This window comes from Sinohyriopsis cumingii, chromosome 16, assembly GCF_028554795.1.
Source record: "Sinohyriopsis cumingii isolate HCF-2022 chromosome 16, ASM2855479v2, whole genome shotgun sequence".
In the NCBI taxonomy this organism is placed as follows: Eukaryota; Metazoa; Mollusca; class Bivalvia; order Unionida; family Unionidae; genus Sinohyriopsis; species Sinohyriopsis cumingii.
In genome coordinates, this window is record NC_142976.1 from 68,646,519 (window position 1) to 68,673,187 (window position 26,669).

Genomic DNA, 26,669 nt, shown 5'->3' on the forward strand with positions numbered 1-26,669 from the left:
AACTTTGTGCCAAAAAGTTTTGTATGATTTAAATGTAGGTGACCACAAGTACAAAGAGTAATCATTTATGAAGCTTGTAAGCAGAGTTAGATATTAGGAAACACTGTTTATTAGTACCAAGTTAGACTAAATAGGAATTACTAACAAGAAAGCAGATGGACTTTAAAGAAATGTTCTGATTGAAATTATGTCTTTGATTTTATCTTAACCTCATTCAAAACCAGCATCAGTTCATATTATGCACCCTTGTGTTGGAATAAAGTGACCACATTCTGTTTCTGTCTTACCTGGAACTGGTACAGTTGTATATCTTTGTCCAAGGTCAAGGAAATCTATAATTTTGTTCGTTGGTAATTCAGTGCAATTTTATGTTACTAATATGCTGAAATTAAAGATTCATAAAAATTGAGTGATTTGCAGTATATCTAATTCATATCATGTATACATTTGTTTGTAAAGAGTGAAAGAGAATCAATGTCTTCATAGAAAAAAGACATATTTGAACTATAAGTCAAGATCAATTTGTAAAGTTTTGCATCATTAAGATAACATGATTATATTCATTATCACTGCTAAATTGGAAAAGCATACATTATATAATTCTTTCAAGTTTTCCAGATATTTTATGCCACAGACTATTTTCTTATCAAATATTTACTATATATAGTCTACAGCAGCCACCTATGGGAAAAGGCAAAGCTGACCTTTGTACACAGGTGGCTTCTGTACGAGGGTTCACCTTTCAAGTTTGGTTTTGAGCAAATACCATGCACCAAGTACCAGTATGATCATTATGATCATCATTATTGTTATTATTATTATTATTATTATTACATGTATTATTCTGATAATGTTATACACATATTTAGGTTATAGCATTATCCAACAAAACCATAATATACATTTTACATCTTGTTCTTTCTCGAACTTATTTTCCGTGCAAGATTACTATATCATGCCCAATCTTTAATTCCACAAAATAAATCGTCGTCTTTTAAGAAGTCACTGATCTTAGTTTTGTGCACTGGACAGAACACTAATTTCACTACTAATTGGCAACTTACATAATTATAACAGTGAAACAGAGGACTGACTTTTTGTGTAGCCAGCATGTATAGATAGGCTTAGAAACAGCAGTTTATGCCTCAGACAATATTTTGCTTATTCTTATGTTCAGCTTACTGAGATTTAAAGACTGCTGGCTTATATTAGAGTCCTTTAATGATAAAAAAAAGAATAAAAAGAAGCCATATGTTGCTATTGTTAGTAACACATGAAACGAACCATCACTGGCCTTTATAGACAAGTTTTTTCTATATCAAATGACCCTGACTGTAATGAAGAGGGATTGAACTCATATCTCTTCTTAATGGTTTTACTGTATAAAAAATGTACAGCTATTTTTTACTCTTGAAAATATGCCCATGTATATGTCATTGTTAATAGAGGTTTCAAATCCATCCTTTATTCGTTGTCTGCTTTGGTATTTATAGACACTCTCAGCCAAGCCACATTGAAAGTACTGTGAACTCAGCCATCTAAAAACACACCACTTTTATTTTGAAGATCATTATTTGATTTATACCAAGTTAGCTTCTGATAGCATAGAACTATAGATCATTTCTGATTTGTAGTTCTTGTGAGAACTTTGGTCACTTTGACTTGATCATGTTCTACATCCATTTAATTTTGCCTCTGAAATGAACTGTTTAACAATCATATATAACACTCAGAAGATAGCCATAAGTAGTGTTCATATGATTAGCAAAATGGTAATTTGAATAAGTGTGTATCCTCATTTTTGTCCCATACCCTCTTCTTGACAGGTAAGCACTGTTTCATCATATTGTTAATGAGCTTTTAGGCATATGCTGCCTTATTTACAGTGAAAATGGGTAACTTCTGCCTTATTACAGTGAAAATGGGTAACTTCTGCCAAGTTACAGTGAAAATGGGTAACTTCTGCCAAGTTACAGTGATAACGGGTAACTTCTGCCAAGTTACAGTGATAATTGGTAACTTCTGCCTTATTATAGTGAAAATGGGTAACTTCTGCCAAGTTACAGTGAAAATGGGTAACTTCTGCCTTATTACAGTGAAAATGGGTAACTTCTGCCAAATTACAGTGAAAATGGGTAACTGCTGCCTTATTACAGTGAAAATGGGTAACTTCTGCCAAATTACAGTGAAAATGGGTAACTTCTGCCAAGTTACAGTGAAAATGGGGAATTGCTGCCTTATTACAGTGAAAATGGGTAACTTTTGCCAAGTTACAGTGAAAATGGGTAACTTCTGCCAAATTACAGTGAAAATGGGTAACTTCTGCCAAGTTACAGTGAAAATGGGTAACTTCTGCCTTATTACAGTGAAAATGGGTAACTTCTGCCTTATTACAGTGAAAATGGGTAACTTCTGCCAAGTTACAGTGAAAATGGGTAACTTCTGCCAAGTTACAGTGATAATGGGTAACTTCTGCCTTATTATGGTGAAAATGGGTAACTTCTGCCAAATTACAGTGAAAATGGGTAACTTCTGCCAAGTTACAGTGAAAATGGGTAACTTCTTCCAAGTTACAGTGAAAATGGGTAACTTCTGCCAAGTTACAGTGAAAATGGGTAACTTCTGCCTTATTACAGTGAAAATGAGTAACTTCTGCCAAATTACAGTGAAAATGGGTAACTTCTGCCTTATTACAGTGAAAATGGGTAACTGCTGCCTTATTACAGTGAAAATGGGTAACTTCTGCCTTATTATGGTGAAAATGGGTAACTTCTGCCTTATTATGGTGAAAATGGGTAACTTTTGCCAAGTTACAGTGAAAATGGGTAACTTCTGCCAAGTTACAGTGAAAATGGGTAACTTCTGCCAAGTTACAGTGATAATTGGTAACTTCTGCCTTATTATGGGTGATTTTTGCCTTATTATGGTGAAAATGGGTAACTTTTGCCTTATTATAGTGAAAATGGGTAACTTCTGCCAAGTTACAGTGATAATTGGTAACTTCTGCCTTATTATGGTGAAAATGGGTAACTTTTGCCTTATTATAGTGAAAATGGGTAACTTCTGCCAAGTTACAGTGATAATTGGTAACTTCTGCCTTATTATGGTGAAAATGGGTAACTTCTGCCATGTTACAGTGAAAATGGGTAACTTCTGCCAAGTTACAGTGATAATGGGTAACTTCTGCCTTATTATAGTGAAAATGGGTAACTTCTGCCAAGTTACAGTGATAATTGGTAACTTCTGCCTTATTACGGTGAAAATGGGTAACTGCTGCCTTATTACAGTGAAAATGGGTAACTTCTGCCTTATTATAGTGAAAATGGGTAACTTCTGCCAAGTTACAGTGATAATTGGTAACTTCTGCCTTATTATGGTGAAAATGGGTAACTTTTGCCTTATTATAGTGAAAATGGGTAACTTCTGCCAAGTTACAGTGATAATTGGTAACTTCTGCCTTATTATGGTGAAAATGGGTAACTTCTGCCATGTTACAGTGAAAATGGGTAACTTCTGCCAAGTTACAGTGAAAATGGGTAACTTCTGCCTTATTACAGTGAAAATGGGTAACTTCTGCCTTATTACAGTGAAAATGAGTAACTTCTGCCAAATTACAGTGAAAATGGGTAACTTCTGCCTTATTACAGTGAAAATGGGTAACTTCTGCCAAATTACAGTGAAAATGGGGATCTTCTGCCTTATTACAGTGAAAATGGGTAACTTTTGCCAAGTTACAGTGAAAATGGGTAACTTCTGCCAAATTACAGTGAAAATGGGTAACTTCTGCCAAATTACAGTGAAAATGGGTAACTTCTGCTAAGTTACAGTGATAATTGGTAACTTCTGCCTTATTATGGTGAAAATGGGTAACTTTTGCCTTATTATAGTGAAAATGGGTAACTGCTGCCTTATTACAGTGAAAATGGGTAACTTCTGCCTTATTACAGTGAAAATGGGTAACTTCTGCCAAGTTACAGTGAAAATGGGTAACTTCTGCCAAGTTACAGTGATAATGGGTAACTTCTGCCAAATTACAGTGAAAATGGGGATCTTCTGCCTTATTACAGTGAAAATGGGTAACTTCTGCCAAGTTACAGTGAAAATGGGTAACTTCTGCCAAGTTACAGTGAAAATGGGTAACTTTTGCCAAATTACAGTGAAAATGGGTAACTGCTGCCTTATTACAGTGAAAATGGGTAACTTCTGCCAAGTTACAGTGAAAATGGGTAACTTCTGCCTTATTACAGTGAAAATGGGTAACTTCTGCCAAATTACAGTGAAAATGGGGATCTTCTGCCTTATTACAGTGAAAATGGGTAACTTTTGCCAAGTTACAGTGAAAATGGGTAACTTCTGCCAAATTACAGTGAAAATGGGTAACTTCTGCTAAGTTACAGTGAAAATGGGTAACTGCTGCCTTATTACAGTGAAAATGGGTAACTTCTGCCTTATTACAGTGAAAATGGGTAACTTCTGCCAAGTTACAGTGAAAATGGGTAACTTCTGCCAAGTTACAGTGATAATGGGTAACTTCTGCCAAATTACAGTGAAAATGGGGATCTTCTGCCTTATTACAGTGAAAATGGGTAACTTCTGCCAAGTTACAGTGAAAATGGGTAACTTCTGCCAAGTTACAGTGAAAATGGGTAACTTTTGCCAAATTACAGTGAAATGGGTAACTGCTGCCTTATTACAGTGAAAATGGGTAACTTCTGCCTTATTACAGTGAAAATGGGTAACTTCTGCCAAATTACAGTGAAAATGGGTAACTTCTGCCAAGTTACAGTGAAAATGGGTAACTTCTGCCAAGTTACAGTGATAATGGGTAACTTCTGCCAAATTACAGTGAAAATGGGGATCTTCTGCCTTATTACAGTGAAAATGGGTAACTTCTGCCAAGTTACAGTGAAAATGGGTAACTTCTGCCAAGTTACAGTGAAAATGGGTAACTTTTGCCAAATTACAGTGAAATGGGTAACTGCTGCCTTATTACAGTGAAAATGGGTAACTTCTGCCTTATTACAGTGAAAATGGGTAACTTCTGCCAAATTACAGTGAAAATGAGTAACTTCTGCCAAAACATTTTGTTTGAAATTAGAAAACTTGATTACAGTTCAACAGAATCAGTAGTGTTTTGAATACCTATAGGCAACCTATAAACTGTGTCACAGAATTGTTTGAATCCCTTTATTTATTAAATACATGTACCCGGGTTTCATTTTTTTTTTGTGTATAGTGATACCCAAGGGTGATTTATGTATATTGTACAATATTTCGAAACAGTGTGTTTGGTTCATCCAATGCCACATGTGTGAAGTGCTTTCGATTGCAAAAACTGAATACTTCCAGCACACAGATGATGTATGACTGCATCGTCTATGTATAAATGCCTCATGGTAAGACTAAATCTTCACATTATGGAACGTCTTGTCAGTGAGTGGTCCACTTAAAGACTTGCACATCTTCAGCTGTAGAGCTGATCGGAGTTGACATGGTACCAGCTGTAGAGCTAACCATAGAAGTTGACCATAGCAGCTGTAAAGCTGAACCATAGCAGCTGTAGAGCTGAGTGAACAGTGTTGCTGGTAGAGTAGCAGGTGATGAGGCATGGTTGTCTGTGACTACCTGGAATACTGACTACTTGATTGACCAGTGTGACTGGTCGCCAAGTGTGCTGGTGGCAGAGTGTTTAACTCCATGCATGTAATCTTTTAGCTGTGGGCTAATTTTGGGTTTGTAATACCTAGTGTTTTTGAATTGTAAAGATATTTTGTATATCTGTCCCTTTGTTTTCATCATTTTACTATTTGAGTAAAATACCTCATTTTTCACTATTTGAGTGAATTCATTTTACTATTTGTGTAAAACTCATCATTTTTTGTCATGTGAAATTAGTGAATCATTTATTCTTGTCTTTGTACTGTGAAAGGTCATTTATTTGTACTTTCATTTGTTGCAGTATTAGGTTCATGCGGATTATGCTAATTTGTCCAATATTAGGATCTTATACACACACATATTAATCATAATTCTTTTCTCATTGAAGTCATTCATCATTAGACATTGTATTTGTATCACCATCAAAAGTGTTCTGTTATAAATCCAAAATCCAACCCAGTTATCTTGTTACAGACTGTTAGACAGGCAGTAGTGTTTTGAATACCTATAGGCAACCTGTAATCTGTTAGATAGGCCATAGTGTTTTGAATACCTATAGGCAACCTGTAATCTGTTAGATAGGCCATAGTGTTTTGAATACCTATAGATAACCTATAAACTGTTAGATAGACAGTAGTGTTTTAAATACCTATAGGCAAACTTTGAGCTTTTAGATTTGCAGTTGTGTTTTAAATACCTATTTATAGCAACCTATAGGTTTTGTATGTGAAATTAGTAACAAGTTACTTAAAGACAAACTGCCATATTAAATGTATCCATGAGAAACAGATTTTGATAAATAAATCTGCATATTAAATGTTCTGAAATACAGCTTGGAACAGAGTAATTAAGTGAAAGGAGACTTAATCAAAATTGATGTAATAATACCAATTATAATAAGATTAGTAGAATACTTTTATAATATTAATTGAAAATGATGTGTTACAACTCTATGGTCATAAACTAAGTAACAGAAAGAAGCAAAACCAACAAGTGTTGTAAAACTTAACAAATAATTTAATTATCAAAGTTATAAATGAAAATGTGAAAGGAACTTAATAGTATTATGAAGTGAATTCAAGAGAATCCTGATAAAGTTTTATGAAAGTCCAAAAGAATGACTTTCCATCCAGAACTCCTTTGAAAATTCACAACAGTCCCCAAATAATATTATAATCCAAATAATGAGAACTTTCTATTTCCACTGAACAGTCCAACCAAATGTTTTTCCTCTAGAATAATACCTAAGTACAACATAAAACACATCTGCAGACTTACAACAGGAACATGAAAAATAAGGATGACTCCATAATAGGAATTAATCTGATTGCTCAGTTCTCTCCTTATATATACCGTCTATTTTGACTATTTTGCACAATATACCCCACATGAGAGAGTTTACTACTCATTTTGTCTTGAACATGCCTATTGATGTGACCTACCAAATCAATGGAAAGTTACTGAATTCTAGAACCATTAAAATCCCATCAACCAATGAGAAATTCATCCAGAGTCATCATTAAGTCATTATTATTATTATCAATTGTCAACATATATGAATGCATCTGTTTATAAATCCAGTGTCATTTTACACTCTTACCAGACTCTGGTCACGTAGGCAAAATCTAAAGATATTCTATGCTATTTACAGCCATGATTAAAAATTACCAAATTAGATAAAAATCATGTACCAGGAGTTACAAAAATAAAGCTATACATAACACCTTCATTGCAGTAAGGTTGTTCTAATTGGAGTTTCATGTTGATTATCTCCCTTTTTCAGGTCAGATGATGGTGAGTGGTTCCTATGACCAAAACATTGTAGTTTGGGATGTTGACAACATGGTAGAGAAAGTAAAGCTTCAGGTAGAATTTAAGCAAGAGCTTTTCTTAAATTATTTTTTTTAAACGAGTATTTAATTGGATTTTTGTTGTGCCTTTTAGGTCTACTGGCCATAGACTAGAAGAGGTTATGAGATGGTTTTGTTGTCTATTATTCATCATCTTATTTCTGTCCATCTGTCTGATAGCACTAATTTTGTTATCGTTACTCCTTCTAAATGACTTGGCAGATTGCTGTGACACTTTACACACATTGATCCCATGGTCTAGTTATTTTTGTTGTTGTTATAGGGTTTGTTGCCATTTTTCATCACAGGATAGGCTATACATGGTAGCCAGTATAAATGATGGAGAAAGAACCCTGGGAAGAACCACCAACCCATGAGAAGCTACTGGCAAGCTTTTTCATGTACCCACATTGGCTGGGCCTGAGACTCAAACCCATGCAGACAAAGGTGAGATGATCTCATGGTCTAGTTGGTTCTAAATGAATGTGGTGCCACTTGGACATCATATATGGCTGCCACAGTGGCCCTCTTGCAAATCTTGTTATCATTACTACTCTTGAATGAACAGTCATTTTTGTCTAGTTGGTCCTGACTGCAAATGGTGCAAATGGTGCCAATCTGATGCCCAATATGACCACCACAGCAGCCATCTTGAAAACCATATCACTGCTTGAGAGGAATGGAAAGCCATATTGATACTGGGTTTTCATTGCATGACTTATTATAATGTTTAGTTGGTCCTAAATCAAAATGTAGCTGATCTAATGTCCATTGTAGCCACAATGGCAACCATGTTGAAAACCTTGTTATTGCTGTTCCTCCTTAAGGAAAGCTTATCTTGACATGGGGTTTTGACTAAAAGACTTCTATTGATGTCTTGCTGCTCCAAACCAAAAATGGTGCCTATTAATTATCCAAATGGTGCAAATCTAAAAGAGCAGCCATTTTGAAAATGTTATAGCTACTTTACAACATGGGGTTTTCATCAACAGACTTTTTAAATTGGCCCTAAATGAAATTTTAGCTGCTCTGATATTCTAATAGGACCACCATGGTAGCCTTCCTGAAAATATAACTATTCCCTCAATACATGGCTATACTCACATGGAATTTCACCAAAAGATGATGTCTAGTTTGTCCTCAATAAAAATAGTGCAGATCTTACATCTAATGTGGCTGCCATATCAGCTAATTTGAAAATTTCGTTATTGCTAAAAAAAAATTATTGACATGGCTTCAACGCTCAGCAGTTAAAAGGGAGAAATAGTCTTATCTTTAATTTCTGGAATGATATTTGTTAGACTGAAATATGTCAATATTGGATGGAGTTAATGGTCATTTTTATGTTGTCAAGAAAACACTTTAATTTTGACAATCATTAGTTTATGACAGCTGAGTACTGTGAATCATGTATAATTTCCTGCAAGAACTTTGGTCATCTTTGTATTAATTATCATCATTTCTGATCTGCAGTTCCTGAGAGAACTTTGGTTATCTTTGTATTAATCGTTATGTTAACTAAACATTGATTGGTTGAAAGTACCACAGTTTACATATGTTTGATTATCCTAACCAATGAGAGGATAGTTTACTCAACATAATGGATAAAAGTTTAAAATGTGGTCAGTTAAATTTTGACACATAGCAAGGGCTTTTCCATGTTTTATGAAACGTGTAGTTGAGATAAACAAATCTGTAGTTTGATTCAGATATGAGTGAGTTTTAAGGATTTCAAGCAGGTATATGGAAGAATTTAATGGATCAGTCTTAGAAATTAGATTATATATTGATGTTATTCCAATTTCAACACCAGATGCCAATGATTTTGAATCAGATACCAAGGAGATCATAGTTCTACTTGCACAATGGAGTGATGTGATTGCTGTGTTTGAGATCAATGATTTTGATGGTTTAACTTTTGAGCTTGGACCACTTATAACACTGCAGTTAGAGTGTTATTTCATTAATATTTTATATGTACATCTGTAAATCTTGGATTTATTTTGTGGGATTCATGCATGATGGGATGTAGGTATATATCCAGGTGGAAGTAGATAATAGACACCACACAAGGCAAGTTTTTTTTTATTTGATTGAAATCCAGCAATAATGAATGAAATATTGAAAATAAATATAATCCATGGGGTGGGTGGGTTGCTGTCAGTTTCTGTAGTCAGACAGTATTATGCTCTAGTATTCAGCATGGAAACCAGCCTTATTTGTCTCAGCAGCTGATATGGTACACTTAGCAGCAGCAGGGCTGCACAATGGCTGTAGTTAAGGTATTAATTATCATCATTTCTGATTTGCAGTTCCTGAGAGACATTTGGTTATCTTTGTATTAATTATCATCATTTCTGACTTACAGTTCCTCAGAGACACTTGGTTATCTTTGTATTAATTATCATCATTTCTAATTTGCAGTTCCTGAGAGGCATTTGGTTATCTTTGTATTAATTATCATCATGTTTCACAGTAAACCAAGAAATGATTGGCCTTCATTTGTTTTATTATGTTGTAAGAGAAAAACATAGTGAATTCACTTTATGCCCATTGATTGGAATTTTTCAGGAATTGCCTTTTTTCACAAGTCAGAAGAGTAGATGTCTTTGACATTTTTAAACCTGTATGTGTGAAATACACTGCATGTGAAATTTTTTTACTCTTCTGTAATAAAAATAATATAAAATTTTGAACATCACTTTTTTCAATAGTTTTCATAGTAATGTATTGAACATAACAAGTGCACATTTTGCTTGGTCTGATTTGCATGGAAATATCCATTTCTAACCACACGTCTTGATCCCAGCATACTTTGTGTGAGGGAGGCAGCTACTCAAGACCAACTAGAAGATATGCTTTTTTTATGAACTTGCCACTTGGCATATTTTATGTCTTGTTACCACACAATTCTATGGGATGAAATTAGTGTCAAGAACTGATGTTACATGCTTTATTCAGTATAGTCACATTGAGTGAGAAAATGTACTTTCTGAGTAGAGAGCTCTCAACATAGACAAATTAAGGTATTTGTAAATGTATATGAAATTTAGCCAGATACAGTGAAAGTTAGTGTAGCCACCTCTTCGGAGTAAAAAAATAGCTGTATCAGACAGAAGGCCGCTAAGGTTATTTTTTCAATGATATATATGGTAAAACAGATTAGAATGTGAAACAGAGGTGACAAACATTTAGAGCAAATTTGACTATACTTAACTTTTTGTCTTAATTTTCCAGGGTCATACTGACTGGGTGGAGGATGTCTGTTTCAATAAAGATGACTCCTGGCTTCTTTCATGTTCAAAGGTACTAAATAAAGTCATTTTTTATTTTGGAAAATGACAAGATTTACAACAAGACAAGATGTTCTAGCTGTAAATGTCCCATGTTGTAAGGATGTGCACCATTGTTATTTTTAAACATGCTTTCAATATGGCAGGAAAAAACTTTCTGACAAGAAAAGTGTGCTTATTAACATTTAGTTCAAAACCTTCTACTCTTATAAATTGTAATATTAAAGCCATATACTTTGACAATATTGTAGTAATTTAGATATATAGTTACAGTGACTCAGCCATGTAATTTTCAAATTTGAGCTGGCTACTTCAAAAGATCATTTGAAGGCTGTAATAGTATAAACATAAGGAAACACATCATTTAAAAAATATTAACTCTAAACCTTGACAGTTTGAGTCTATGAGAGCACAATTATTTTGAGCAAGTGAGCAAATTTAAGTTTTGATTTTCAACAGAAATTTAAATTCATTTACTCGTTCAAAATAATTGAGCTCTTTTGTTATCAAGACATGTAGTTGTCATGTTGAATTTGGTGAAGTATATTTTCAGCAGACTTGAAGGATGTCTGCTCGTTCCTTTTGAGATGAAATTTAGTTGCAGTCCATCCAAGTTTAATGATGTCCACAGGGTTCTTTTTGTATTTTCCACATTCAGGTTGTAAAATAAGTCATAAAAAATCATATTTGGAGTATCCAATCAAGATCTGTAATGCTTATTTTTCTTATGTTGTGAATTAAACAAATAATTTGTTTCTAGAATTCAGTACTTAGCAGTTTACCAGTATTACCTAATTACCTTTACTTTTCTGCATCAAATTTTAGAATGGTAAATATCAATCTTCAACAAAGTCATGTATTTGCCATTGTTATTCACAAGGTAGCGTAGGACATATTGAGTATGTGGTTGTATATGGTAGCATGGAACTTAATATAAGATAGCATAAGGCTCATTGAATATGTAGTTATATGAAGTAGCATTGGTAGTTATATAAGTTAACATGGGATTTACTGAGTATGTCATTATATAAGGTAGCATGGGACATAATGAGTATGTGTTTATGCAAGGTGGTATTGGACTTACTGAGTTTGTGGTTATACGAGTTAGCATAGGACTTATTGAGTATGTGGCTATATAAGGTAGCATGGTACATATTGAGTATGTGGTTATATTAGGTATTATTATATGCTCATTTTTTTCTCTGTTAACTTTACATTGTTGGAATCGTGCAATATTTTACAGTATTGAACTCGCGTTCGATTCATATTGCATTCATGTGCATAAAGGAACTACTTTCTATTGTAAACAAAAAATGGACACAGATGCCAGCACTTTTGATTTGTAAACCAATCAGGTACACTCATGTTACATTTTGGTTGATTAAATTTGTTTCTGAATGAACTAAAGCAGATGTTACATGGACTGCCACATACCAGCTGCTTTGACACAGTCCGCATTAACCTTTTTTGATACAGTGTTTCAGATTTAGGATAGCTATACAGTAGATGCCAGACAGGGTCCTTACAAATAACATGCAAGTGACAAGGCATAAACTTGTCTTCTTTAGCTGGTAATAAGAATGGCATAAGATATACTTAGAGTTTTTCATCCTGAATTTCCTCAAAATGTACTTTTTTTAGTTCTGCAAATCCAAATTACATGAGCCATGTCATATGTTCTCAATCTTGATTACACATTTCAAAATTGTACTGTAATTTCAAATATATTCCAAGAGCAATTACATCCTCCTTACTGTACTCAAAATGAAATAAGCATTAAATTCCAAAACATATTTTTGATAATTGCAATTGAAAGACTTCATATTTTTCCCACATTATGATTTCAAACATTCAGTGACAGAAACAGAAACACATTTGCAGATGTCAACACGCTTCTCCCTCACTTCTTCAATGTATTTCATGTGGAATTGTCACATATAAATCCAGTCCATAATCACAAAATTTCATAGAATTGACAAAAAAAAACAAAATCTATTCATTCCAGATCAAATGGAAAAGTTGTTGCAATGCATATTCATTCAAAATATGACTCCAAATTTCAGTGTTAACTGGATATGCCATTTTCTTCGAAAGTTGTGTCTAGCACACGGCTAAGTTCAAATTTATCTGGGCTGAGTTATGTGCGCTTTAATAATGTTGTTGTTGTGTAATGATGAATCTGCACCTGTGTATTTATTTTGGAATATGGCATACATTCATTTACTTTGTTTCTTGTAGTGTATTTTTGTTTATATAATTATGCCTTATGTAGAATAAGAAAATGAACATATAATAAAAAGGTTACTGCATTTGTATGGGAAAATATGAAACTTGTTTTGTCGGATGGATATACTGCACTCCCATGGTCATGCAGTATTTCCATCAGAAAAACTTGTTCATTTTTTCCCAAACAAATGCATTAACCTATAAGTATTGGACTTACTGGGTTTGTGGCTATACAAGTTAGCAAAGGATTTATTGAGAATGTCACTGTATAAGGTAGCATGGTACATATTGAATATGTGTTTATGCAAGGTGGTATTGGACTTACTGAGTTATCATAGGACTTATTAAGTATGTCATTATGTAAGGTTACATGGTAAATATTGAGTTTGTGGTTATATAAGGTAGTATTGGACTTACTGAGTTTGTGGTTATATAAGTTAGCATAGTACTTATTGAGTATGTCACTGTATAAGGTAGCATGGTACATATTGAGTATGTCATTATATAAAGTAGTGTTGGACATATTGAGTTTGTGGTTATATAAGGTAGTATTGGACTTACTGAGTATGTCATTATATAAGGTTGCATGGTACATCTTGAGGATGTGGTTATACAAGGTAGTTTTGGATTTACTGAGTTTGTGGTTATACAAGTTAACAAAGGACTTATTGAATATGTGGCTATATAAGCATTATTCTAGGAAGTTCATACTGATCTCAAACAAGAAATTTTTGTGAAGAATAGGAGGGTCATAGGTATCACTTTGAGATGATGATGTCACTATTGTTTGACATAAATGTCAGTGTAAGTTTCAACATTAAGCCCAGTTTCTCTGTTGCATTTACGCTGATGAAACTTGTCAGTGAGTACACTCATCATGGAGGCTATGACTTATTACAGGAAACAAAAGTCAGAGTGACCTGCCTTTCATGCTTCATTGAGTACCATATTTATTCACATATAAGTTGACCGCTCCAGTGGCCTGGTGGTTTACATCTGCCTCAGATGCGGGAGATCGTGGGTTTGATCCCCAGCCAAGTCATGCCAAAAACTTGTAGAAACGCTACTAACAGCTGCATTGTTTGCCACTGAGCATTAAGAGGTTAGTGTTAGGACTGGTCAGCCTGGTGTCAGGATAATGTGACTGGGTGGGACATAGGCTGCATGTCTGTGCATGATTCCCCAGTGCTAGACATCAGCATGAACAAACAGCATAATGCGCCAGCAGACCAGGGTCTGAGTGGTTTACCTTCCTTACAATCAAGTATGTCTAATATGTCACTATTTTGCTATTAGCTGTTCCTCCATGAAAATCTTACATAATGCACTAGTAGAATTTGTGAGAAAATGCATTCAGTAGAATTCTTTTTTGTCATAAATGTTTTCACAGTCTGTCTAGTCATGCTAATAATGTTTCCACTTTCTTTTTGTTCATGCAAGGATCACACAATTCGCATGTGGAACATAGAAGATTCAGACAAAATTCCAGTTGTTTTGGAGAAAAGAAAGGCTGTAGGTCTTAAAATTATAAAGGTAAAAGTTCTTGGAACAATATTTTAGAAAAATCTATCAGTTATTATGATGACATGTCCGCTTTTCAAGTAATTTAAATTGGTATTCAATTTGTTAAACTCTAGTAAATTTATAAACTTAATTGATAATTGTGTCAGAATAAAAGTCATTCCCTGCTGTCTACTTTTTCTTTCATTTGTGCATGCAAAGACATGGGTACATTACTCCCTCATTATAACACTGTCTATGAAAGCAATATTAGTACCGCCTTATAGTGAAACTGCCTTTCAATAAACTAAATTTCAAATAAAATTTTATAAATGGGATTCATTACCATACAGACTGTATGAAAGGAACTAGGTATAATAACTTACCATACTGACCACATGAAATGAAATGGGTACAGTACCATACTGACCATATGAAAGGAACTGGGTCTAATGAATTACCATACTGACCATGTGAAAGGAACTGGGTATTGTTATGTATATTGGATTTAATTTATATTTGATTTAATTTAATTGTTTGTTAGTTTAAATTTTTTTTATTCCATTACATGGTATTGTGATGTAACTTTGTTTACTGGATTTGATTTTGTTCAGTTCTGACATTTTATTTCTTTCTTCAAAGTAAACAGCTAATAATAAAAATATTGTACCTAATGCTGACCTTGTTCCTGAACTTGATTCAGAACCAGTAAGAGTTGTAGTAAACAACTTTTTTTCTTATTCTTTCTCAGAGTAAGTTTCGTAAAGTGGATTCAAGGTCATATCTGGAGTATGTGACAAATAACATGTGTTTATTGTAACAAAAGTTTGGTTTTCCCAAAAGGATGAACTCTTGACCGCCATTCGGGAATCTGTTTTGCATTGTAGTTAGATTTATTACTAATGTTTTGAGAAAGAATTGTCATTCTTGCCTTAACACTTGAAGAGTTTTATGTTGTGACCAGTTTTGGGCTAATTTGTTTTCTTCAATTTATTTGGAGTTCAGGTTTGTTTTCCCTGGAAATACTAGTGCTCTAAATTAATTTTTGGACAAGGATAAAAAAATCGTTAGTTCTGTTTCTCATTTTTACCTTGGTATTTTGGGAAAAAAATTATTTGTTAAATTTTACAAATCTTGTTGTTTCCACTATTTTCTTGTTACTTTTGTAAGAGCCTAACAGTAACAGTATAATGAATTATCATACTGACCATATGAAAGTAACTGGGTATAATTACCATACTGAACATATGAAAGGAACTGGGTATAATTAATTACCATACTAACAGTACTAAAGGAACTGTGTATAATGAATTATGAATTACCATGTTAATCATATGAAAGGAACTGTGTATAAAAAAGTTACAATACTAACCTTATAAAAGGAACTGGCTATAATACATTACGATACTGACAATTTGAAAGGAAATGTATATAATGAATTACCATACTGACCAAATGAAAGGAACTGTGTATACTGAATAGCCTTATAATGAGGAAATGATGTATATCTTTTCCAGCTGGGAATGACAGTAATGGTGGAGTTGTCATTAGTAACATCTTGTTTTACAGATTTTGGAGTCATATATCTTCAACTTCAGTTGCTGTATTAAATTAAAACTTAGCACATAATTACTATATGGCTAACATTGATACCCTAAGATAGTATGGTTTCTTTCTGTCATGCCTGCAGTTGCAATAATGGCTACACCATCAGCAAGTTTATCATTTTGTATAAAAGTTTTCAAAGTCCTTCAGTCTCTATGTCAATTGTTTTTTTTAACTGGAACTTTGGTACAGTAATGCTACATTGAGAAAGTTTGCACTTGAAATGCTTTGGTATCCTGCCTTGCTAACTTAAGCAAAATGCTGTATCATCCTAATTATGTCATGTCAACATGAAGACATCAGCAACACAACATGTTCCATAGAAACCTTATTATTTATTCTGTGCATTGAATCAGTTGTAATTTATTGACCCTAAATTATAAATTGAAACGATCATTTATTTATTGTCATTGTTCCCTTTGCAGCTTATGTTTGTTCTTTTAAATAATAAAGATTTTCAGTCAAAACATTTTGTTAGTATAAGTAAGTACAATATTGATAAAAAATTATTTCTGAGCTAAAATGGAATTGTATATGGTTTTAAATTCTTCCATATGAGCTATGCATTTTCACGTTATAAAACATTCTGGCAGTATTTCAAACACGCTGTTTAGAGGGTTGCTGCAAGTTTTTTGGATCATGTCATTCTTGCAAAAATGAATGAGAGTCAATAAAATCCAAAATGGGGGACATATCATTCAGATGACCCATGGTTCCTTGAATTTACTGTACTTTTTTTAAAAATCATACTAGATGTTTATGAAATAGCAGGCTTATTTTTGGTTGTTGATAATCTCAATTGATCTGTATTATGTATATTTAATTTATGTTGTGTGGTTGACCATTGTCCATAACTGAGGATAGGAGTACCTGACTAATATCATTTTTTAAAACATGTTTACTTGGATCTGAGTTCAAGACATTGGTTTTCCCCTGAAAATTATGGTCTGCCTGATGTTGGTCATATTCTTTATTAAAATTTAATTTAAAGACATGATCGTGTTCACAACTTATTATATTCTAGAAATGAACATTTGACCCTCACAATGGTTATTTATTGTATCTTAAGTATTTTACGTTAAGGTTGTTACATCAGAATTATTCATTCCTATCTTAACATCTACATAATGGAATCAGTATTTTAGTTGTGTTCAGTTATAACTTTATAGGATTTATTTATTTAAATCATTCATTTGAATTACAAAGTGCTCTTTGACCTTTTGTACTAAATCACTATTTTGAGATTATTTTTGAATTCATTTAAAGATGTTCTGGGTTATATCATTGTGATACATCAAGATTTAGCACATCATCACTTTTAAGACTATTGGCACATCAGCCCATTCATGACTGGAATTCATTTAGAATGCCATTGAAATTCATTTGGAACACTTTGTACTTTTAGATTTGGATAGAACTTTTATGACTATTTGGGATTTAATTCAAATAAGTGTAAGTTACTTTTAAATTTTGACTTTATGTTCTTGGGAAATAAATTTTTCATTAAATATTACTAAATTTTTTGTTTTTATTCTTTTCTGTAAATTAGTTTAAGACCATAGAGTCATAGGGGCCCCGAGTGGCAGAGTGGACTAAAGCGCTTTCTGTCATGGATCATTGATTGACATCTTATCTCTGTCTGTGTGGGTTCGAGTCTTGGGCTTGGCCAATGTTGATATGTGAGAAAGCTTGCCGGTAGCTTCTTGTGGGTCGGTGGTTCTTTCTGGTGTTTTTCCGGGTTCTTCATCCACCATTAATACTGGCCACCATGTATAGCCTCTCTTATGCTGAAAAATGGCATTAAACCCTATAACAATAATAGAGTCATAACTTCTGTATTTAAATAGATGGAGTGTTGGCATGCATGCACTTGTATGACCAATGTCTGGTATGATTTATGCAGAAACTCTCAACAGGTTTTGATTGAGTTATGTCCTAGAGAGTTAAATATATCCATTGATGAGCCATGAATTAAATTTCTAGAATCAGTAATAGCCAGGTCAAAACATAAGATAAGTGATTTCTTAGGGAAGATGTGGTCATTAAAACACATCAAGGGGATTGGATTGTTTGATACCAACTACAAAAAGTGCAGAATGTAGTGATTCATAAATTGACTAGTATCTTGGAACCTTTGGCCTTAAAAAAAGTTTTCTACTTAGCCTCCTGCTAGCCATAATTCCATCTTCCCTCCTCAAACCAACCTTCCCTGAAAAGTTGATGTTGGGAACCTCCTCCTCATAAACAAACATCTGGCAGCATCTCTATGGATATCTTCTCAAACGTATTCTCATTATGCAAACCATGTTTAGTGCTAGCAGATTTAGCGAAACTATCTCTAGAAATCTCTTCATAATAAATTGGCTGATTTTGTAAACAGATTTTTGTTCTTATTTTTTCAGTGCCAAAATTGTGGGAAGCCCTTCTCAATGGCTCAACTGGAAAATTTTCGAGATCTTACAATATGCGTGTTTTGCCGACTACAAGCAGCTGAGCATACCATGGTTTCTATTACTAGCAATGAAAACCTTTAGGGTCCATAGTAGTGACATTTTTTATCACATTTTGCCAATTATCATTTACATTGAAAGTATCAGTTATATATATTTTAAATCTGTATTGCATGTGACTGGTATCTTGTCAATTTGGCAAGAGTTTCAAAGGCAATTTTCTAATTTTTCAAGATTATGTATCAAAAGAAATTTCACCTTCGAGTACATTACCCAATCACATCAACATTAGGAATGAAGCTCCATTACTTCTTCAATCTTGCAATCACAACAAGACAAAAATTTCCTTTTCCTCTGTTCTATATGCAGTTTAGACACAAGGAAGATACTCTTGCCTATTACCTCCCCTGACCAGTTATAAGTATCCCTGTGCCACTCAGAATCCAAGGGTTTTTAATAATTCATAGACTGAGTCAGTATAGTATTGAGAGTAGAAGTACAGTGCAACCCCACTATAACGCGCCCTGCTATAATGCGAATTCGGATATAACACGGTCATGGTGTGGCTCCCAAAATTTCTTGTACTCATTCACACATGAAAAAAACATTTTTTCCAAAGTACATGAAACAATGTATACACAAATTATTATTTTTATGGGGAAGAGATCGCATATGAATTTGAACTTAATATGATCATGGCGTGGTTCCTGAAATTTTAAATACATGTATGTGTATTTTTCTCGTACCGGGATTTTTTTTTTTTAAAGTACGAGAAATAGTGTGTAAAACGTTTATTATCATTCTGGGGAAGAGTTCACATATGAATTTTAATATAATATGATCGTGGCATAGTATCTGAAATTTAACAATATCACCAGGTTCTCGAAGTGTTATGCCAAAATAAACATTTTCGGAAATGCTATTTATTATTGGTTCATGAGTAAAATCAGTAAGTTGTCCTTGTGATTATCTTCAATTAATTCTGTATACAATCGTTGCTCAAACAATAGCCAACATGTGTTTCTTCTTTAACTGCATACACAACCAAGCATCAGACAATGCGGTGGTTGATAAATGATTCTCACAATAAACATAAAAAAACAAAAGCCGCCAACATGTATGCTGGGCTTGGCGGTGTTATTAGACGCAATCAGTTGACTAGTAAAAAAATATCCGCTTTATTAGCTGGAAATTTAAAGGGTATGAAATTGTACATGCGTTCAGCTTTAAAAAATTTTTTTTATAAAAGTGACTCGTGGCCATTGCAGGCCTTCTGCACTTAGTTATTGGGTTTTACATGTGTATGGGGTTTATTTATGAACTCGTTATTAATTTCCTATTTTTTTTATTTAAAAAATATTTTACCGTTATGGAAACACAAGTTCACAAACGCAATTCGTTCTCTGCGCTTTGCACAACAAAAAAATTATTATCATTTTGGGGAAGAGATTGTGTATGAATTCGAGTATAATGCGATATAGAATACGATTGTACCGTGGTTCCTGAAATTTTAAATAATGTACGTGTAATTTATTCGTACCTGAGAAAATACTTTTTTTTTTAAAGTATGAGAAATAGTGTGTAAAACATTTATTATCATTTTGGGAAGAGTTTGAGTATGAATTCAAATATGATACGATCGTGGCTTGGCTTCTGAAATTTAACAATTTCACCAGGTTCTTGAAGTGTTATGCCAAAATAAATATTATCGGAAATGTTGCTTGTTTCTGATCCATGAGTAAAGCCAGTAAGTCGCCTTTGTGATTGTCTTCAATTAATTCTGTATACAGTCATTGCTCAAACAATAGCCGACATGTGTTTCTTCTTTAACTGCGTACACAAACAAGCAGCAGCCAATGCAGTGGTTGATAAAAGATTGTCACAATTTAATAAACATCAAAAAACAAAAGCCGCCAACATGTTTTCTGGGCTTGGCGGTCTTATTAGACGCAATCAGTTGACTAGTAAATAATGTCCACTTTATTAGCTGGAAATTGAAAGGGTATGAAATTGTACATGTGTTCAGCTTGAAATTTTTTTATAAAAGTGAATCGTGATCATTGCAGGCTTACTGTACTTAGTTCCCAGGTTTTACATGGGTATGGTGTTTGTTTATGAACTCGTTATTAATTTCCTATTTTTTTATAAAAATATTTTACCATTATGGGGCAGCAAGTTCACAAACGCAAGTCATTCTCTGCACTTTGCGCAATGATTAGTTTAGTACTGTTCACACGTTTCTTTCAATATCTGAAGTAAAAGTTATATGCACACTGAAAGCATGTGTTGATAGGTAATTATTCTTGTTGTAGTCATTCAAATAAATAAGCGTACAAGCGTTAATTATTGGAAATTTGCAGTGGATAAATGTACACAGAAACGCATATGAGAAAACTTTAGCAGTATGAAATTTGTACCGACACCATTCATAGACCCTGGAACGTAATGAACCGTAAACATGCATCTTTAATTTTGCTGTTAATTTTTCCCATTGAATTCAGACACATAATGATGTGTGAAAAAAATATTGAATAGTTTACATATGTATGCAATTTTTGCAATGGAATTTCATATTTTATGGATTAATTTCAAGCCCCGACAGTACAATATCAGACGGCAAGTAAATGGTGTTGATGCTCTGTTCATGCTATATTTTAGTCGTTGAATTCAGACACAATGATGTGGGAAAAAATATTGAATATTGTAAGTCTGTGTGCCATTTTTCGATGGAATTACATGCATTATAGATGAATTGAATGCCATGACGGAACGATTGTAAACGGTGTTGATACCCTATTCATCATATATACGTTAGACATGAATGCAGTGAGTTGTTCTCTGAAAAAGTACAATACTGTAAAACCCCGCATTAACGCTACCACGTTATTAACGCGATCCAATTTTGTGGACCCCAATTATCGCGCTATAGCGGGGTTCCACTGTATTTGCTGCATGTTGCAGTCATTACTTTTTGCAATTGTTTTTGATAATAATGTGAATGTTTTAACTGTTATGGACTTTTTTCCCCTGATGTTTGTTGCTATTTTGTATTGTCAGAATACGATTCATGATCTTAATATATGCATTAAAGGCAAGAAATTTAAAACCATGAAGGACACAGATGAGTCATACAATATTTTTGAGTCATGGTCGGAAGAAATCTGCTCCACAGTACTGAGAAAAACTTTTAAGAACAAAAAGAGATGTAGCAAGTTCAGTATAATGTGCTTTCTGATAGCTCTGCTATGCAGGACTTGAGTCCATGCTCTCAGACACTACTTAAAGCAGATGGAGAGGTGCCACGAAGCCCACCAAGACCTCTTTGTTCAAGTGAAGCCAAAGAAAAAGGATATAAACTATTCAAGCGCCTCATAATTTAAGTGGGTAATATGTTTAGTGAACTCTGAGATCTCAGGAAGATATGTGCCTCGGGAAGAATTTAGCTCATAAAATTGGTGTAGATGAGAAAAACAACATTTTCATCTTTTCTGCGATTGTTAGATTAGAGAGGTTGTGGAGAAGGGTACTTTTTGTTGTTAATTTTATCACATAAGTATTCTCTGGGAAACATGATCTTCTGCAAATTTTGCTGTATCTAAAATTGCAAGGTTTTTATGTATGCAATTATATATATATATATATATATATATATATATATATATATATATATATATATATATATATATATATATATATCTTAACATTACTATACGATATAATTGACAAGTCCATAGTATTTTAGCGCCTTTTAAATTAGTACACATAGATCTGGAGGTCAGAACCTAACATCAACTCCTTAAAGTATTTTCTGTTAAAGTTATATATTTGCATGATTGGCAACAAAGATTACAGTGACTTTAAATTGGCTTATAATGACAAGCGCCATAATACATATATATACAACCAGAATATTCATGCTATGGAGTTTTGCAAAATTTCATTATAATTAAGTACTGCACAGTAGTTTAGTACAGTTTCAGATTTCTATTGCCATGATTAATTTGTTGTTATACACTGTTGAGACTTCTTTTGTAATGTATGTTATTCAGGTGTGTATAACTTATGTGTGCTTTTGAAATATGTTCTAGAAACAATTATTGCAGATCTGAGAACAACTATAATTATTCCCTTTATCTGTGGAATTAACATTTTTTTAAAATTCTGTATTTGAAAGAATTTATTAAATTCTGTTTTTTTTATGTGCTTTCATTAGATACAGGTGTGTATGATATATAATATTACATGTATTTGTGTTGTGAGATCATACGCTTGACTTAATTTTACATACTTGTATTAACAATAATTTCACATAACTTTTACATACATTGTGCTTGCCATAGAAATTTGATGGGAGTTGTTTTTAAAACACAAATTCCTTAGTGATAATCTTTTCCTCAAGATCCATGGGAAAGAGGTTACCATGTCCAATGAAAGTTCCACTGTAATTGTTCCATGAAAGTTCCAAAGTGATTGTCCCATCAAAGTTCCAGTGACCATTCCATCAAAGTACCAGTGACTGTCTTATCAAGGTTCAATAGTGACCATCTCATTAAAGTTCTAGACTGTATAGTGACCATACTGTATACATAAGGAACATTATTGGCATTTCCTTGTCTTTCAGGTTGTGTAAATATTTGCCTACATATCCATGACTTCTGTGCGACTATCTAATGTCACATGACAGACTGTGATATCTTGTGTACAAGTATATATTGTATATAAATTATTTGAATAATACCTTGAAATATTGAAAAATAAGACTTGGCTCATTTTATTTATTAATGAACCATTACTGGCTTGTTAAGGTGGGATATATTTTTTTTCTTATTCTGATATATGCGGGACAGTTTGTACATGTGAAAAAGTAAAGTGGGATACATGAATCCATTCATGAACACTGCAGTTTATATTATGATGCTTGGATCAACATGGCACAAAAATGTTTGGTCAACTAAATTTTTTATTCTCATTAGAGTCATAGACTTTTGAGAAAATTTTATTTTTAATCCATACATCAGTCACTTTTTCCCCAACACTTTCTATGTGAGAAATAGAGAAGAAACAAAACACTTCACAGGCATTGATATAAGACAGAGGACTCCTAACCATAGGATCAAAATTGGTGGGGAGAAATTCAGTGAAACCTCATTCTGGCTTATAAATTTATACTGCGATGTGGGATTTCCCAGCTTCACACCTTGCATATGATTGATTATTTTAGGTACATCTGCAATAGCAGAATGTGACACAGACACACACACACCACTTTTCAATAGCTACATCAGTTTTTGTATTCTATGTTAAAAGTTTTTGACAGTTATGTTCAATGACTTCTATGGTTAACATGCCAGTCTAATCATCAGAAATGATCAGGTTGGAATCATATCATTGGATCATCTACTGTGGCATGTTCTTGGTAAAAGCACTTTATTTCAATTGTTGTGGCACCAAATAACCTACTTGTTTTGCTGTGCTTTAAAATGCCAATCCAAACCAATTTACATCTTTCTTGTCATACATTCTCTCTCATTTATTGTGAATTTTACTTATCAAGTTTTTAAAATGCAGTAAAATGCTAAATTAAATAACTAAGTTTAAGAAAACTTTTTTCAGCAAATCCAAAAAATGTAAAAGTAGCTGACTTTCAAGCCTGAAATGAACTACCTAGTTTCTACAAATAGTTGTACTCAACTTGGAGTTGAAATGAGTAAGATTGGAACATTTAACATGAGGCAGAAAACTGTTATAACTGCCCATTACCTGGAATTCACCAGTTTTGCCAAATTATTTCATTTCTGCTTAGTTAGTTAGAACAGAATACATTAAATCTAAATTTACATTCACTCTACTGGATAGTGAATTTTATTATAATGTAATGTTCCATGTAACATTTCTTGTTATTCCATAAAATTTATATATAAAGTGAAATTTTATTACATGCACTTGTGGTAAGGAAGACGATTATTGATTTTGAGGTCAGATGTTCAAAGGTTATAATTGCTGATTGAAAAAGAGAAATTCCAGCACAATAAATTTAGATTCACATGACAGGCCGGGTCCAAATTTTGTGGAGAATATGCACTTAGGGTAAAGAAGAAGCCTCTAAATTTTTGGGTCAAAATGTCAAAAATCAAGTTTCACTTTAAAAGAAGAAAATTGTTTCTGCACAGAAATTTCAGTTAGCTGTATAGAGAACTATTGAACACATTGTCTGCTGTGTATGTTACTCTTGTGCTTTTATTTCAAAATTATTTTCTTTCAGATTTGACAGTGTGACATGACAGGGTGATAAAATCTGATAATTTTATTTTATTTTGTACACATTTTTTCATAGTCATTTTATGTGGTGTTTTTTTTTCTGAACAATGTTCAGGTTATGAATTGAAATAGTTGCAATTATCAATCATTTCTTTTATGTGCAATGCCAAAACTACAAATTTCATGAAAAACTTACTCGCTCATATAAAACCATTTGGTTAACTCCCCTTACCTATACTTGGAAGAATTTTTAACTGTCTGTATTTGTCATTCTTTGTCTCAGCATTGGATTTTATGAACGTGTCCTTTGTCCTTACAAAATGGAAAACAAGTTCCTGTTTTGTAAATAACTGGACTATGCATGGTTCACTCCTAAAACAGTGACAATAATATTCAGGGAGATAAAGCCATTGATATCTGAAAACTATAGCAGTAATCTCCCAGTATACCAGTAATCTACCATTATCCAAAGCTGTAGCATTCAGCCCAGACATTTCCATGACAAAAACTATTAATTCTAGTAATTTATATTTTATTTGAAATAAAGCTTGGACATTTAGTGGAATGCATGTTTTTTATGCTATAAACAATTAAATCTCTCACAAAAACAAAAGTAGAAAGTTTCATGGTTGTATAACTTTGCAGGTTAAAGCAATTTTAAGGACATGTGCAAAATCAGTCTTCTAGTCAAATGTACAAATTTTGACTTTAGTTAATACCCAGGGTGATGATTTTTAATTGGTTAATTCCCAGGATGACATTGCTGATAAACTTACATCTATTCAGATTGTTGCTTTCAGTGTTTTTGCATCATAGGTCCATTGCATAAAAAGAATTTGTATCTTGGCTTGTATAGCATGTTTGAAGAAACCAGAAAAAGGGATCTTTTATCAATCTGAGTCCTTAAGACTTAAAATCTATAAAAAAATTAAACCTTAAACAGAAAATCCATTAAGATTTTGTGACATATAATAGATGCAGTCAATATCAATGCAATTTTAAAGTAGATATCTCAAAATTTAAACCTTAAGCAGAAAATCTTATCATGATTTTGTGACGTATAATGGATACATTTAATGTAGATGTAATTTTAAAAGTGAATTGTGTTGTATATCAGCAGATAAAAAAGATCTAGTAAACAAGAAAAATGGTTCTTACACTTTTTTTTAAGGTTATTGGTAATATTTAAAATACTGTATCAGAGATCTAGTACATTATGAATTTTTTAAGAGTATTTTTACCAATTACAGGGACAAATCTTTGAATCTGAAATGTTATACTTGGAATTGGACAGATTTATTGTATAGCTGCAAAAAGGGCTGAGTGTCAGAGAATATTTAAATTATTTAAATTAAAATGTTGCTATTTTAGTATAGTATTTACATTTTGTGCATTTTGTCTAATCTGCACAATTTGGAGATGGTACTGCATAATCTTCCAACTCAGTACATTTTTGCCCAACATATTTACTTTCATAAGAAAAAGAATGAATTTAAGAAAACATTATCCTCTGCTATTGTATTTGCTCTTCCATCAATCTATCACGTTTCTTTTGATTCTTTAATTGTCATGATGTTGGAGATAAAGAAGTGATACCTACCATACTTACACATCATCACTAAAAAGTGTTTTGTATACCACATATGGGTCCTATTTTCAAGGTCAAAGTCACTGCTCAATATTGTATGCTTAACTTTCCTTCCAACTTTGGAGTCATTTGAGATTAAGGAATGAAACTTGGCTTACTTGTACATCATCACTAGGTGTGTGACGTAGCAGATTCAAGGTCAAAGTCACAGTTCACTATTTGATCTCATCTGCTCAACAAC

At 33.1% G+C, this 26,669-nt stretch overlaps 1 protein-coding gene across 1 annotated transcript in view; it reads left to right on the forward strand.

The window, feature by feature from the left end:
• LOC149780726 (WD repeat-containing protein 88-like) overlaps window positions 1-23,340 on the forward strand; it is a 42,702-nt gene extending 19,362 nt beyond the window's left edge. Inside the window, exons 8-11 of the mRNA XM_089937777.1 lie at window positions 7,442-7,524; window positions 10,746-10,814; window positions 14,468-14,560; window positions 18,535-23,340. Coding sequence (XP_089793903.1) covers window positions 7,442-7,524; window positions 10,746-10,814; window positions 14,468-14,560; window positions 18,535-18,666 — 377 coding nt within the window. The 3' untranslated portion in view covers window positions 18,667-23,340. The remainder of the gene's footprint in view (window positions 1-7,441; window positions 7,525-10,745; window positions 10,815-14,467; window positions 14,561-18,534) is intronic.
• Window positions 23,341-26,669: the final 3,329 nt, after the last annotated feature.